Source organism: Coturnix japonica, chromosome 4 (assembly GCF_001577835.2).
Source record: "Coturnix japonica isolate 7356 chromosome 4, Coturnix japonica 2.1, whole genome shotgun sequence".
NCBI classification, from domain to species: Eukaryota; Metazoa; Chordata; class Aves; order Galliformes; family Phasianidae; genus Coturnix; species Coturnix japonica.
The window spans coordinates 35116272-35131514 of record NC_029519.1 but is presented as its reverse complement, the minus strand read 5'-3'; the positions used below and the strand labels follow the sequence as shown (position 1 = coordinate 35131514).

At 45.6% G+C, this 15243-nt stretch overlaps 1 protein-coding gene across 3 annotated transcripts in view; it reads left to right on the top strand.

The window, feature by feature from the left end:
* The window catches only part of STOX2 (storkhead box 2), a 117098-nt gene that overhangs the window by 52829 nt on the left and 49026 nt on the right, over positions 1–15243 (top strand). The window contains exon 1 of one of the 3 annotated variants that reach the window (XM_015861443.2): positions 6058–6778. The exons of 1 other annotated variant lie outside the window; for it this stretch is intronic. In XM_015861443.2, the coding sequence (XP_015716929.1) occupies positions 6613–6778 (166 nt within the window). In that variant the 5' untranslated portion in view covers positions 6058–6612. Of the gene's footprint in view, positions 1–6057; positions 6779–15243 lie in introns of those variants that run through there. One more of the 3 variants, XM_015861445.2, reaches the window with a different exon arrangement.

Sequence of the window (15243 nt, the reverse complement as noted above, 5' to 3'; positions counted from 1 at the left end):
TACCAGAGTACTAATGACATGTGACACCAGTGGAAAACAAGAAAGTTGAGGTCAACATTTTTGGCAAATCTTCTGCTTCTATATCCTTTGTAAGAGCAGCCGATGAATGAACTGGGCTGCTGTAGCTCTACTTCTCCGAGGTTTTGAATTCTATTATATGTGTGGGGTCTAATCAGTGCTTGGAAGTCCTTATGCTATTCATGGCTTCCCTCTGTCTCCAGTTCTGTATGTTGTGGAGTTCCAGACCATCTCCCATCCACTTCAGGTATCCTGATGAGGAAACTAGATGAGAAGTGTGTGGTGAGGCAAAGACTGGATCCTGCAGTCTGTGTTGCAGTCGGGTTAGTCTTGGTATCTGACACTGATAAGAAGAGCCTCAAAACTCTTGGGTACCCAGATTCACAGCCCTTCTGCATCAATTATCTCCAAGGCAGAGGGAGCACAAATGCAATCAGAAAGGTCTGGACTGAAAAACATACAGGGCAGTCTTTCTTCTTATAACAGAGGCAGGTTTTTCTAAAAAGTCATGCACGTTAAAATAAATAGCACAGTGTATAAGCCAGCACACAGAAAAATGAATCGGTGAACTACAGCATGTGTGCAGCAGCAGCACTGCATTCCTGTCATCACGCATTCCCGAAACATAACAGTGAGAGAAATATGATCCGAAACTGGTTTAAGAGGTGCTGTAATTAAGCCAGGATTACTATGCCAGTATAACACAACCTGATAGCATTCTGGAGCGAGACTGCAGACTTGCTTGTGATAAGCTCTGAAATATTTTTCTTTTCTACATTCGAAGCTCTTTCTGTCACACCTTTGACTCGGTGATCTTTCTCTGCTTTTGGCAGAGTTTCCCAGAAGTCCTGGTTCCAGAAGTCAGAGTCAGCCCAGCTTCTTCAGTCCCACAGACCCAGAGGGGCTGCCTTGGTTTGTGAGCTGGGCCACAGGCATGGGCGAGTACTGGGCTTCTCTTGAATGTGTAACAACTAGTGCTGCTGAGAGGTGACAAGCTGAAAGCGTTAGTGGGGGAAGTCTGAGAGCTGCCAGGAAAAGGGATCATAGAATGAATCATAGAATGGCCTGGGTTGAAAAGGACCGTAATGATCATCTAGTTTCATCACCCCTGCCACAGGCAGGGTTACCAACCACTAGACCATGCTGCTCAGAGCCACATCAGCCCAGCCTTGAAGTGGCCAGGATATGCTGCACTGTGAGCTTTCTGCCTGATTATCTGCTTACAAAGGCTGAGCAGGGGTAGCAAGTACTTCCCAGAGCCAAAGACAATTGCAGACTGCTGCCAGAAAGGGGTGTCTCAAAAGCATCTTATTCAGAGACCAAGTTCTGGCCTGTTTCCATGCTAGTGGCACATCTTATACCGAGCCATGCATAAAAGTGGGGTCAGTTATGCAGCCAGCTGTTTTTCCCCTTCATGGATATATTAATATATATGATGTATATCCATGGCTGGAGGATGCAGGTTGTATCTTTTCTCAGGGAGGTCATTGTGCAGAGCTATACCTCTTAACAAAAAACATATCAGTCACAGGCTATTGCCAAGGCCTATGATGTTAAGCCTCAGTTCAGTGTTTTACTCCAGTTCTTAATTTCATATTTTCCACCTCTTCTCTCATTAAGCCTTCTCCCCTCTCCTTCTTTTTACCGCTTTTCATCTGCTTGCACTACAGACTTTTTTTCAACTCTTTTATTATTTATTTATTTACTAATTCATTCATTTCTCCCACTTTCTTAGGTCCTGCATTTCCTTCCCAGCATCTTGCAGCACACCATCTCCCACATTAAATAGTTGAAGTTTAAAAAGCTTACAGAGGTTTTCCCTATAGATGTGCTGGATAAGGGAGAAACTGGCCTCAAACGCATAGGCTGAGGTGATGATTTTACAGGGGAAGCACGCAGTCCTCTTAGCAAAGAGGGGCACCACTTTCCTCCCTGTGTGTCCTATTTCATCTGTTTTGACGTTTTTATGACAGTGCTTGCTCTGGTTGAAAACTTCATGCAGTTGGTCTCCAGGCCAGTCAAGCTGACCTGGCAGCAGCAGCCTTCCCTTCTATGAAGTCTGCTCCTCTCCCCTACAGAAACCTGTTTGCCAAGGGGGGGAAGAAGAAATGCTGCACTGACTGAAACTTGAAATACCAGATTACATGAGAGCAATTACCATGTACACACACATACACAGAGCTCAGAACATATAGTATTTTTCTATATTATAGAATCGTAGGTATATAGAATGGTTTGGGTTAGAAGGGACCTTTAAGATTATCTCGTTCCAACCTCCTGCTGTACGCAGGGACACTTCCCTCTAGACAAGGCTGCTCAAAGCCCCATCCAGCCTGGCCTTGAATGCTTCCAGGGAGGGGGCATCCACAACCTTGCTGGGCAATCTGTTCCAGTGTCTCACTACCCTCACAGTAAAGAATTTCTTCCTAATATCTACTCTAAATCTACTCTCTTCTAGTTTAAAGCCATGTCCGCTCATCCTGTCACTACATGCCCTTCTAAAAAGTCTTTCCCCAGCAATCCTATAGGCCCCTTCAGGTACTGGAAGGCTGCTATAAGGTCCTCCTGGAGCCTTCTCTTCTCCAGGCTGAAAAGCTCTCAGCTTGTCTCCATAGAGGCTGTGCTCCAGCCCTCTGATCATCTTTGTGGCCCTCCTCTGGACCTGCTCTAAAAGCTCCATGTCCTTCTTGTGTTGGCAGCCCCAGAACTGGACACAGTAACTCCAGGTCTCGTCTCACAAGAGCAAAGTAGCGGAGCAGAATCACTTCCCTTGACCTGCTGGTCACACTTCTCTTCATGCAGCTCAGAATATGCTTGGCATAGCCCAGGATACAATTGGCAACCATATGTAATTATTAATAGTTGCCAAATATAATTATTAATTTTCAACAGTGGAAAAATAAGCTTATCAAAGTGAAGTTGGGATCTGTGGTTGTTTAGCAGTGTTTTTGTCACTGTCTTCCTATGCTGTTTTGGGCCCCTTGTGTTCTTTTCTTTTTGCCTTTTTCCATCAACAAAATGGGAATAGAACTGCTTAGCAACTAGTAAGTGCTTATGAAGATAAAAGTGATGGATACCAGGACTAATATTTGTTTTTTCACTTTTTAAGAGATAACATAGAAGGATTTCAGAAGTTAGCATCTTTATTGCTTCTCCAAAAGCCATCAGGCTCTCAGTGATGAATGTTGGCTGAAGTAGGGTTGTGATGAAAAGCTTGAACCTGTAAGAATCATTTATGGTGTCTTAAGCTTACCTAGACCCCTTTTCATGAAATTCAGAATGTTCAACCAGTGCCTTTGGAATGGCTGCTGTTATGTTACTGATTGGGAACTGTTAGGCTATGATCTATGGGTCTATTTAAGCTAGTTTCACCTCTTCAGTAATTCAAGAAGGTACCTGCTGGACGTTAAATACCAGTTCTGTCCAGGGATGTGGTGGAATCACCATCCCTAGAGGTGTTCCAGAAAAGGGTTGATGTGGCACTGAGTGACATGTTCTAGAATTAAACAAAACTTTACCAGTATGCCATGGGCAGGAAAAATCATGTGTAAATTACAGCAGAATTGCACAACTGTTTCAGCCAAATAGAATCAAAAGTCCCCTGCCTACCTGTTGGAACCTTCTGATTGATCAACAATTTTGTATTTGTTGCAAACTGTGCTTATAAGACCACCATAATGTCATTCCAAACAGGAGAGTTGCTTGTAGCTGGGAGCTCTTCTTTCCCTACCTTGCTCTAACGTAACTCAGTATGAGTCCACGCATTTATTTTCTTCTATTAAAAACAACAACAACCTACACTAATTTGAAATGCTTAACAATGTCATGTTCTTTTTTTTTTTTTTTTCCCCCAAAGCCCTAAAATTTTAGCTTTCGATTCCTATGAAGGAAATTACTTCATTTCAGTTTGGTCATTGAAGCAAAAAAATCAGTTATACTCACAGCTCTAGCTCTTTTTCCAAAGAAAACAGCCAAAATTTAAACGTGGTCTTTAATTATATATTTGATTCATCCCAGTAACAAAACTCGACTTCAAACAATGCAGAAACAGGAGGAAACTTGCTCTGAATTCCTCTCTTCAAAGCAAAGAACTCTTTCAGACACCATGTCAAGAAAACTTGCAGCTGAAACCTGAAAAGATGGAGTAGAAGAAGCTTTAGCTTTAGCTGACCATAGCCATAATGTCTCAGGGCTGAGAGGAGGCTTCCAAAATGGTTTTAAATGTATCTCCCTGCACTTGAGAAGGTGGGCTTTGCTAGATGGATTCCTTATTTCTTCCCCCTGCCTCCAACTTGAATATGAAAAAAAAACCTTTTGTAGTCATGGGAGCAAAATATTACTTGTTCAGAATTGTCACACACAATGGAGCCTCATCCTGTTAACCATCCCAAAACCAGCCTGACTCTTACAGTCAATGAGTAGATGACATCGTATGTAAATTGCATACACTGTACTGCTCTTGTGACCATTCCTACAAGTGTACAACTTAAATCAGTTCAAAGTACTCAAACCATTCCTGTGATCTGTCACTGGTTCATCGGTGTACGACAAATTACTGGAAAAGAACTGAGACATGTTTTTCCCTGATGGTTGCAGTGGGGCACAGCTCTGACTGTGATAGAGCTGTCCCCTGCTCTCTGACTTGTTCAACTAGCCCTAAAACTAGACTCATGTTTTTAGTTTAGAATCATGACACAGAGAGACAGTGTCAGGATCGCTGTGGTCTTGTTTGTCGCTCCCCCAACCCTGCTTTGTTCTGTCTTTCTACTTCTTGACCTCATTTTTCCTCCTCATTGCTTATTCCTATTTGTCTCACTCCTCACATAATGCATCTTTTTCCCATGTCTTTTTTAATGGAACAGAATGATATCTAGGGCTGTGTCTAGACTAGAAGAAAGGTTGAGTTTAGTTCAGACGTAGGTTAAAGTCAGCCGGACAGCTAAAGGCTGCCTTCAGCCACTTCCTGTACAGCATGGCCATCATTTGCTCAACTTCCAGACAGCGGGAGTTCATGCTCCTGGGTAGGATTTCATTTCCTTTTACATTCAGTGAAATGGGGCTTGGGGGGGGGGGGTTGACTTAGTTAGGTTGTGTTAACCAACCTATCCAGATCTGTCTTGGATTAGGAAAGTTGAGCGATTCTAGAAGTTCTCCTTAGGTTTTTTTCTTTGAGTCTGTGGATGAAGATGTTCTATTATAAGCCTTGCGTAGGCTGATGAGTAAATTGCTAGATGAGTAAGTTGCATGATGGAAAATATCTTATATTTTCATTAGTGATGATCTGGACCAGCTTTTTGCTCATCTTACTTCTTTATGTTTCTCCCAGTATACGGACATCAATGGAAAAATGTAGCCCTCCCTGGTTTTTCACACTGTTGGAAGGAAATGAGAATGAATTAACAAGGACCCAGTGGTGTTTGATTTCTTGCTGGGTTTCGTTCACATCACTTCAATACTGTGTGAACAGGGTGGCAGCAAATGGAACCGTGAATGAGTCTTTGGTGCATTGTCTGTCCAGAGGCAGAGCAGGGCCTGTGAGGTGGAGGATGGGGGGTGAACCCAAGGCTTCATGGCCATGGCCGCGATGGGAGTGTGTCTCCAGGCCTGTTTGCTTTGATGTCCTAGTCACTCGCCGTCATCTTTTCCGTATGGTGACACTACTGAAAGCGTTCAATTGCTGTCCAAATTACAGACCTCTGATTTTTCCATGCTTTTCGAAATGAGACCAAACCCCGTGGGACGGAGCGTTCATTAATTATGTTTTAAAAATAACAATAAGAAGTAAGCACAAGTGATTTATTAGCTGAGCTCAGGCAGCATCTTAACATCCCTGCATTGGAGTTTCCTTCGCAGGTAACACTGCAGCATCACCTGACTCCAAGTGCACCCAAAGAACCGAGTCCCTCAGCGCAGTTTCGGTCCCCAAACCCTGCTCCATTGGTGGCCGGGGGGGTCGCGGTGCTTCCGCCGGCCCCGCGGCCGGGCGAGGCGCTCGCTCCTCCTTCCCCTCCTCCTGCTCTTTCCCCTCCTCCATCTCCTTCTCCTCCTCCCACCGTGCCGGGAGCCGCCGCCGCCTCTCCCCAGCGCCGGGCGCGCTGCGATTCGGGTCACAACCGGCGGCCGTGGGCTTTTCCTCGTTTGTTTGGGTCTTTTGTGTGGCGGCTCACAGTTGGCTAAGCACGGCTAGGCTGAATCGGGCTATTGTTTGGGATCCCGGAGCGTTCACGCCGCAGATCTCCCCCCTCCCCTTTTTTTCCCCTTTCTTTTTTTCCGTTTTTTTTTTCTTTCTTTTTTTTTTTTTTTTTTCCTGAGCAGCCACATAATGTGCTTTTCCTCCTCACGAATCTGGATGCTGTAAGCCGGACTGATTGCAAATGAAGTGTAATGCATTGTGGGACGTGTGTAAAATTGGATCATTCGAGGGGGAGAGGGAAAAAAAGCTCGGCCGGGCCGTGCCGCCCGCGCCCTAGAGCAGGCAGCGGCACCATGGGCGCAGGCTGCGCCCCGGCGGCGCCGGCGCTGGGCTGACGGGAGCGCCGCGAGGCCCGGCCCGTGCTGCGCTGCTGCGGGGGGCACCGCTCGGGCATCCTCAGCATGAAGAAGACGCGGAGCACGACCTTGCGGCGGGCCTGGCCTAGCTCCGACTTCTCCGACCGGGCCTCCGACCGCATGCGGTCCCGCAGCGAGAAGGACTACCGGCTGCACAAGCACTTCCCGCCGGCTTTCATCTCGCAGGCGTCGCGGGGCTACATGACATCAGGTTGGTGGCACCGCCGGCGGGGCTGCGGGGTGCGGGCGTGCGGCTGCGGGGAGCCTCGCTCGCTATGAATAATGCAAAAAAATAGATAGCGTACATCCACCATTTTGTACCTCGGCGAGATTCACGGCGAGGCCCCTCGCAATATGGTGTTTAAAATCTATTAGCGGAGTGAAATAAGGCGGGGGGCCCCGAACGGTCACGTCTCAGCGCCGCGGAAGGGCAGGAGGAGACGAGCGGAGCGTGGAGCCCTTTGCTCCTTTTGTGCTGGGAGCATGTGCTGAGAATCTGCTGCCGCATGTTAGCTTGTAATGCAGCTGGCCCCGCTGCAACACAGCGCTCTGCCTGCCAAGGGAAAAGGGTCACCTGCACGGCCAGCTGCCCCTCGTAGGGATATAGAACCGCGAGGGTTGGAAGAGAGCTCTGAGATCGTGTGGTCCAGCCGCCCGCTAACACCGAGCCGGGCTCCGGCTGCGCGTTCCTGCTCCGGTGCGAATGACTGTAAACACGTTTCCGTTTGGTATCCGAGGTGCAGGAGGGGAGCAGAGCCGCCTATGCGGGCAGCGCACACGTGCGCCTATGTTCCCCCGGCCGTCACCATCGGGGGAGGCCGTAGGGAAATAATGGGCACTGCACCAATGTGTTTGTGCGTGGGGAAGGGAGGGCACGCACCAAACAAAAAGCAACGCGGGGAAAGGCGGGCATCGGGAGAGGCTCGGCCTCGGTGCCGCTGCGATGTCGGAAAGCCTCGGTAACGTTAATGGAAGCTGCTTCATCTCGAAAAGCATCCGCACGGGCTCGGGATTCAGACCTGTCATAAACGGCAGAAGGAAGACTTGGGAAAACGCTGATGGGGAGGGGGACGGGGGCAGAAAATCCTGGAAACCTCCTTTGTTGTTGTGCTGCCTGTTTATTGTGATGCTCGGACATAACGTTTCATTCCCACTGCATCAAATCCTAGTTTATCACGAAGGCTCGTTTTCCCTCTAAGGCTCGATTTAGGTTTAGTAGGCGGATTCCTTTAAAGGAGAGAAAGAGGGAGAGAGAGAAAACGAAGGTATTTTTCATGCATTACTGAAAATGTTTCCAATGCCCCCCTTTACCCCTCCCCCCCCTCCCAATTTCTGCTGCAAAGGTTGAGCCAAAGATTGTGGCTGTCAGTTACACACTCGCTTTGCTCTCTCTGTCTCTAATAAACGTCTCTCCTTGGTTCTCATGGTTTGGAAATGCTCTTTCGTTAACCTCCAGGCAGAAGGGGAAGAACATGCATTTCACTGCAAAATCTGCCCGCGCGAGAAAACTGTGCCATTTTGGCAGTAGCCCTTCTGATTTTTTTCCCTCTTTCCTGGGAAACCACGGATCGGGAGGAAATGACAAGTGTAATTTATGCCTGAGCAGCTGAAGAAAAGGAGAGCGGTTGTTGGGAGGGGGTTGTTTGTTGTGTTGGCGCTGCAGGTTCTGCAGGCAGCTGGAGAGCCAAACCTGAGCGTGCGGCGAAGATTTGTGTTGTTCTGCGCGGATGCAGAGATACGGAGCTGTGTTGGTTCTGTGCAAGTCAGTGCTTCGAGGCTGGAAACCCGTATTTAAAAGAGAAGGCGCTCACGTGTGCCAAGTGGTGTGGGTTTTGCTTGTTTTTAATTCTTCAGGGAAACACTTTGGCTCTGTAAAAGCTTTATCTTGGCAAGGTTGCCTCAATCCACGTAGGTGTTTGAGCACGAGCGATCCTCAGAATGAGATGTGTCACCCAGCGTTCTCTGGCTGATGGCTGTGTTTTTAGGGGCCTGTGGGTATGAAATCCACCCTAAAATGAATCTCTGGACCCCCTGGGTACTGTGTTTATCTGGCGCGTCGATTTAAAGTGCAACAATTGAAGAAGGATGAACGTCACTTTTAGTTTGAGCAACCTGCTCGAGTTGTTGGAGGAATGCTATGCTGAAAATTGAAGTCAGTACCCGGTTGGCTTCTAGCTGGAAATGCAATTGTTCTCTCTTGATGGATGGTTTCCACGCTCATTTATTTTTAAAGAATCGTAGTCCACTGCCTTGACAAATATTAGTTTTGGGAGGAATGGCCACTGTATCTAAACACATTGCACCGTTTGAAGCACAGGGGCTTTTCAGAGGGCTGCGTTCTGTTTATCCAACCATTTAACCTCACCACCATTAGTGTTGTTGTGGTTTTCTTTTAATTAAATGCTGCATTGTTTGAGGTGGGGGTGGAGGGTGGGAAAGAGGCCTTGGGTTTTTTTGCCTCAGTTCCTCTTGGTAGGAAAGCAGTAGAAAAGAGCCTTCAGTAAGATGCTAAGAAGCTGGTTGCACTACTAACCAAGTGTGTCTGAACTGGGCATGGGGAACATATAGGTATGTTTCTTTCAGCAGCACTGAACTACCGAGCAGTGGTGTTGCAGCCAACGCTATGGTGCTTTCTTGGAGGAGGAAGGGCAATCTCTGTGGAGAACCTTGTTCATAGGGGAAATGCAGAGCTCATGCTGGAGTGGTGAAGCACACCTGGCTTTAAGCAGCATTTTCAGCAAAGCTGAGTAAGGACCAGTCTGAGGCTTATTTGACAAGAAGCAGCACTGCTGGCAGTCACGCTTTCAATACTTTAGGAACAAACTGCCCATAATTACAGAAAATGACTGCGGATGCCGTTGCAGTGCGTGTGAAATGTAGAGATTGTTTGACAGATGAAGGCAGATGGAAAGAAGGAGAGGGAAAAGAAAAAGGCAGGGAATTTAGAAAATCACACATTTTTACTGTTGAATAATCTCTTGATACGTGCTATTAAATGCGCTGTACTCCAGGGTTCCTTTAGGCCTCCTAGCAACCGCGAGGTTCAAAGGCCACGCGAGGAGTTCATTGTTCATGCTGAATATTAATTTCCCAGCGGAGGGCTGACTTGGGGAAAAAAACCCACCAGAAAAGAAAACTACAACAACGTAGAGCTTTGACCTTGTGAGAAACGAGATGTTGAAAAGTTTGAATCCAATCAACGTTGCTGAAAAATGGGAAATAGACTTGATGGTTTTGATGGATTGTTACTTAATTGAAGGGGAAAGAAAGGAATCATATAAAACTGCCAAGCAGGATAAAACTTGCTGAAACTCAGGAATGAGAGCTCTGAGAAGTCACATGAAATAATATGCGTGTAACTCGAAATGTCAAAAGCTTTTTTTTTTTTTTTTTTTTCCCCTCCTAAATAAAGAAGGGAAATCCTGGATTTTCTTGCAGTGGAGAGATGAGCTGCACGCTGTGGTTGACCCAGCTGTAAAACGTTACCAGACGTGAAGAGTGATCTGGAAAGAAATCCTTTATTCCTGCAGCCTTTCCTGAGCTGTTGGAGCTGAAGGCCTTGGTGGTGGAAGCAGCATGTCAGGTTGGGCTGGAGGTGGTGTAGGGTAACAGCCTTGCGGACACAGCATGAAGGAATGTCTGAAGAACTCTGCAGTGGTAAAAACTAATGGCGGAGCTTGCTTGTTTGAAGGTCGCCTTCTGAAAAGTTTGCAATGACTTTATTGCTCTTTGCTGCAAAACTTCTTTGCAGGCGTTTTGGTGCTCTGAAGCTGAACAGCGGAATTCAGTCTCAGTGTTGCCCTATCATTAGTGGAGCTTGGTTGGCAAGCTGAAGCAGAAGAGAGACAAGAAATGCCTAACCCTGGGAAGCCTACTGGGGTTGTTTGTGTGCAGACTATGATTTGTAGGAGGAAAAGGATGCTTAAAGGATGTTTGTTGGAAGTGCTAGGGCCACCTCTTCAGCCTTCTTGAAGAAAATAGAGGATTTGGGGAGTGAAATTTGAGCAAATTGGTGAATCATGAACCATATCTTTTCCTAATCTTCAACTCCTGACTCATAAAAATTAATCTTTGGAGATAACGATGCATGATCTGAAGAAGGCAGTTTAATGTAATTGGAAAATGACAGGTGTGCACAAAGCCTTGGACCTCTTTCAGTTCTCCCCTCACTTAGTTCACTTATCTAGGGGAGAATGTTCTAACTTGAAAGTAGCTGTACTGTAATTAATATTTAGTGGAATAATTGGTATTGCATCACTTTTTTCTCTCCATGCAGAATTAAGAAACACCTAACTTGTCTGCTTACCAATAACGTGAATATCCCTCAATTCTGAATAGTTTAGGTTTAGGCCAGACCCATTCCTAGAACAGTAAAAGCAGAAGAGCAGGTGGATGCCAGGGACTAGCAGAGAGAGCTGTTGCCCCTTGGCTCCTGTTTTGTCTCCCTTGCTTCAGCCTGTGCTGAGCAGCCCAACCTGGGTGGCTCAAGCTTGTATTAATGGCTTAGGAAATTGCTTCTGGGCTGCCTGTGCCTTCCAGTTCATTTTGGTCCCTGGGGTATCCGCTTTCCTTGAGAGAGAAGCAGGAACTTTAACTCAGCCTGGTGTGGAGGGAGGAGGGTCCCGTCCTTAGACCACAAACCTTGCATAAGTTCATGGGCCAGCCTTTTTTTGCACAATTTCTGGCTTGTTTTCTTCTCTTGGTTTCTTGCCAAGGAGAATATGAAACACAGTCTTCTCTAACCACCATTTGTGGATTTCACTGTAGCGGTTGCTCATGCAGTATTGACTCCGGTATTAACTCTGCGGTCCTGGTCCTTTCTGACCAGGCACCAAGATGTTTCCTGCATATCCACAGCACTTTACCTTCACACCAAGCTATGGACAGTCTCCTTTGTGTTAATTGTGCTTTCTCCCAGCTGAGTGAACTACATTGGAGTACATGTCCTTCCTGTCTGCTGTGACCTACAAGCAAGTGGATCCAGGGCTTTTTCTTTTGTGGCGGTGCAAGTCAAATCTAAGAGGAATGACTGTAAGAAAGAAACAGAAGTCTGTGTGTGTGTCTATCTCACCTAGACCTGCTCAGGTTTCCATCTCACTTCAAAGCACTCCTCTCTGCTGGGCTAAGTTTCAGGTTATTTTTCTTTCCTGGCCTCCCTCACTGCTGCTGGGAGCCCACTTGCATTCTCAGGCTCTGCATTGTCTTTGCTCAGTCGCTTGCACCTTGGGCCAGGTCAGGGTGTACAGAGGGGACTGGGATCAGATCACTGAAGGGTGTTTGCACAGAGATGGCATCCTGTTCTGAATCAGAATACGTTTCCAGGTGTGTTTTCCAATGGTCATGTGATTGAAGTGACTTCTTGTATTCACATTAGACATCATGATATCTATTGAAGGTACAGGAGGCTCCTCTGTCAAGGACAGACAGGTGCTCAGAACAGGCACGATACTGATTTATCGCAAATAGCTCCCGAGCTTTTTGTCACAGGTGCAGAAGCTTCAGTCTGCCTTTGCCAGCAAGTTGTGATAAGCCTGAAGGGTGTTGAATGTCTGGCCATTTTGGAATTGAATTGCAGCTGCATCTTTGCAAATTGTGATAAGCGTTGAGGGAGTTGAAATGTGAGGATTTTGCAGATTACCTTGGTTTAGGCCAGGGACTGTTATCAGCTGTGGGCAATAAGCCTTTGTTTGTAGGCAGGAGAGTAAACTACCATCTTTGCAAAGTTCTTCACACGATTAAAAGAGAGATAAATAAAATCAGGTAGGAAGAGTGGAAGAATAATACTTTGCTAAGCACACTGTGGAAGTCCTCCAAGAATTAGGCGTTTCTCCTCAGTGTTCTGGGGATGTTCTTTAGGGTGACAGCTGTTGCGTAACCCATAGCAGGTTGTAGGATGTTTCTGTGCACAGCACTAAAGTTGAGTCAGCTTCCCGTCATCAAAATTGTGGGCCATGACGTCTAACCTGTAATTGAAAGACTGGAAAAGGTGTTCTGGTACAACTTATTTGCGGCTCCTCCTGAGCCTGCTTTTATCTCGTTGCAAAGGGCCAAGCGATATTAAAGTCATATGAGAAAACGCTGATCTAGATCTAGTGCAAGAATTGCTAAATAATCCCTTTTTTTTTTTCCTTTCGTTTCCTTTTTTTTTCCCCTAGAAAAGCATACATTGCATTATTGTAAATGGTCAGGCTGCTGTTGCACTATCAAAAATGTCTGCTTCCAATGGGGTAGACCTAAACCTGTCTCTGTCGCTGTGGTCCATTAGAAGTATAGGTAGCCAGGCAATATGTTGCATGTTTTAGCTTTCAACTGTGAAGCCGCTTTGAAATGGTTAAGTTGTAACTGCTGTTAAACATCTGCTTAAAAGTTGCTCGGATAACTTGGAAGAGCTTTAGCCCTTGCCCTTCTTTATGTTTTGCTGTCAGAAATTTACTCTGAAAGGGTGAAAGTGCGTTATCTACCAGAGTAGAACAGATTCCTTGACACTAACCATCATGTTCCCAAGGGTGATGGTGATTGCTGTTTGACCAAGATGCCAGAACTGAAGCACTGTGAGAATCTATTCCTCAGTGTGGGTACAGTCCTCATGTCTGTAGAGCACCTCACACTCCTACATGTGGGTTGTGGATTAGAAACGTACACTCAGTGGTCTCAGAGCAGCTCCTTCTGCCACCGTTTTCTTTCCCAGTTGCATCGCTTAAGGGAAAAGTTGAATGGCCCTTTGTAGTGAATTTATCCTCAATGTTTTAAAGCACAGAGAGTATAATAGACAATTCAGAAATACTTACTTAATGTGGCTTGGAAAAGGCAAAGTTCAGTAAGAAAGCTTAGTTCATCATAACACAGGAAGCAGTGTTGGGAGAGCCCAGATTACATAAACTACTTTTCATGCCCATTTGTGTTCTTTTAATTTCCTCCGTAATTTCCTATGAATTTCCTGTTGATGACCTGTGACCTCGTTTCAGAGGATGAACTTCTGGCCATACATGATAAGGCTTTAGGTGCCATAAATGGGGTTGCTTATCTTACAGGCAAGGGAAGATGGTGGACTAAGTTTCAGCATGGTGCCCAAGGGGACCTTCAGCCTTTTGTGTTTGCTTCAGGGTAGGGTGACAAACATTTAGAATAGAATAGAATATAGTAGAGTGCAGTACAATAGCGTGGCTCTGTTGGAAGGGGCCTACAGAGATAACCAAGTCCAACTGCCTGCCCACCTCAGGGCTAACAGAAAGTTAAGGCGTATTTAATGAGGGCATGATCCATTTAATTCTCTGCTTATTTGCAGAAACATTGCTCAGTATTAACGTGTCTCTTGGAAACCTCAGATTAGAAAGCATGTTTGTAATTACTGCTTTTCACAAAACAGTGCATTGCTTATTTTAAAAACATGTATAATAACTTTTCATTAGATACATGATCTGCTGTAAGTGATCAGTTATGCAAGCTCACTTGTTACATTTTATGTGTTGCTAAATATTATGTGTCATGGAAGTGGTCTCTGTACATCTTCACTAATTGTCATACACTGGAAGGCATGCTAAGTCCACAGGGGTCCAGTTCAGTTTGTAATGGGAAAGTGAACAAATCTTTGACTGCTCAGGCAGGAAACTTATGTGCACTTCCTGCTGCCACTCTTCCCTGGGTGATGTGTGTACTTGTCTCTCTTGCATGTATCCTTTGCCTCCATCAGGAAATTGTAAAGGATGAGGGGGGAATAGCTGCTACTTCTGAGTGATGCTCCGCTTTAATTGAAATTTGCCTTTGAATGAGGGTCATAGATGGGAGAGGTGGAGAAAGTGGGACAGGCTAACCAGAAACAAGGGCGGATATGATGTCAGTGAACAAAAATAATCAGTGTCAGTGCGTTTCTGTTGTGCTAGAGCAGGCTTGAGTCCTGTGTTGTGGCCATAAGTAGGTTTCCTCAGCTCACCTTTAGATTTCGATGTAAGTCATTTAACTAACTGGATTTAAATTACAACTATTGCTCCTTCACTTGAGTGTCTCTGAGCTCATTTCAAAGGCTAATAATTGATCGAAGTCTTTTCTGCCTATCAGATAAAAACCTCATTCAGTTTCTGTCCTGTTGCTGATTATTCCAAGTATGCAATGCAACAATACATGCACTCAGCTTTGCATGATTATCGCTTTTCATCCTAGTAGGTTTCCCTTCTTTTATGTCTTCCAGAAATGTGTGAAAGTAAAATGTGGTGTTTCACTGTAGCATGCCTTTAAATATTGTAAAAGTAAGTTTAAAAAGTTGAGGAAAGAAGCTTTGCCTTCCTGTGTTGTTGTAATTCATTCACTAGCTAATGGGGCAGTTGAATAGGATAGTATCTTTCAAACAGGACTAAAGCATACAAATTGATTTTGACTGTTAGATTCTACTCATGGGTTGGTATCAAACCAAGGTCTGTAAACACTGAGGCAAAACTGTCTAATGCAGTGGCCCTTAGGAGCTGTCATTTGTCCCTAGTAGAAAACCCAGCTTTTCAGATTGGAGTATTTGACCTGGGTATTGTATTTCTAAATAAATGTATTATGTGTTCATGGTGCATAGAGTTAGAAAGGCTACGTCATGGGACCAGCAGGAAGAAATAAGTCTGAAACCACTTGGGAGTATGTTGCCATACAGTGGTGTGTTTCAAAGCAAAGTGCAAGAGCTGGAAGGAGCACAGA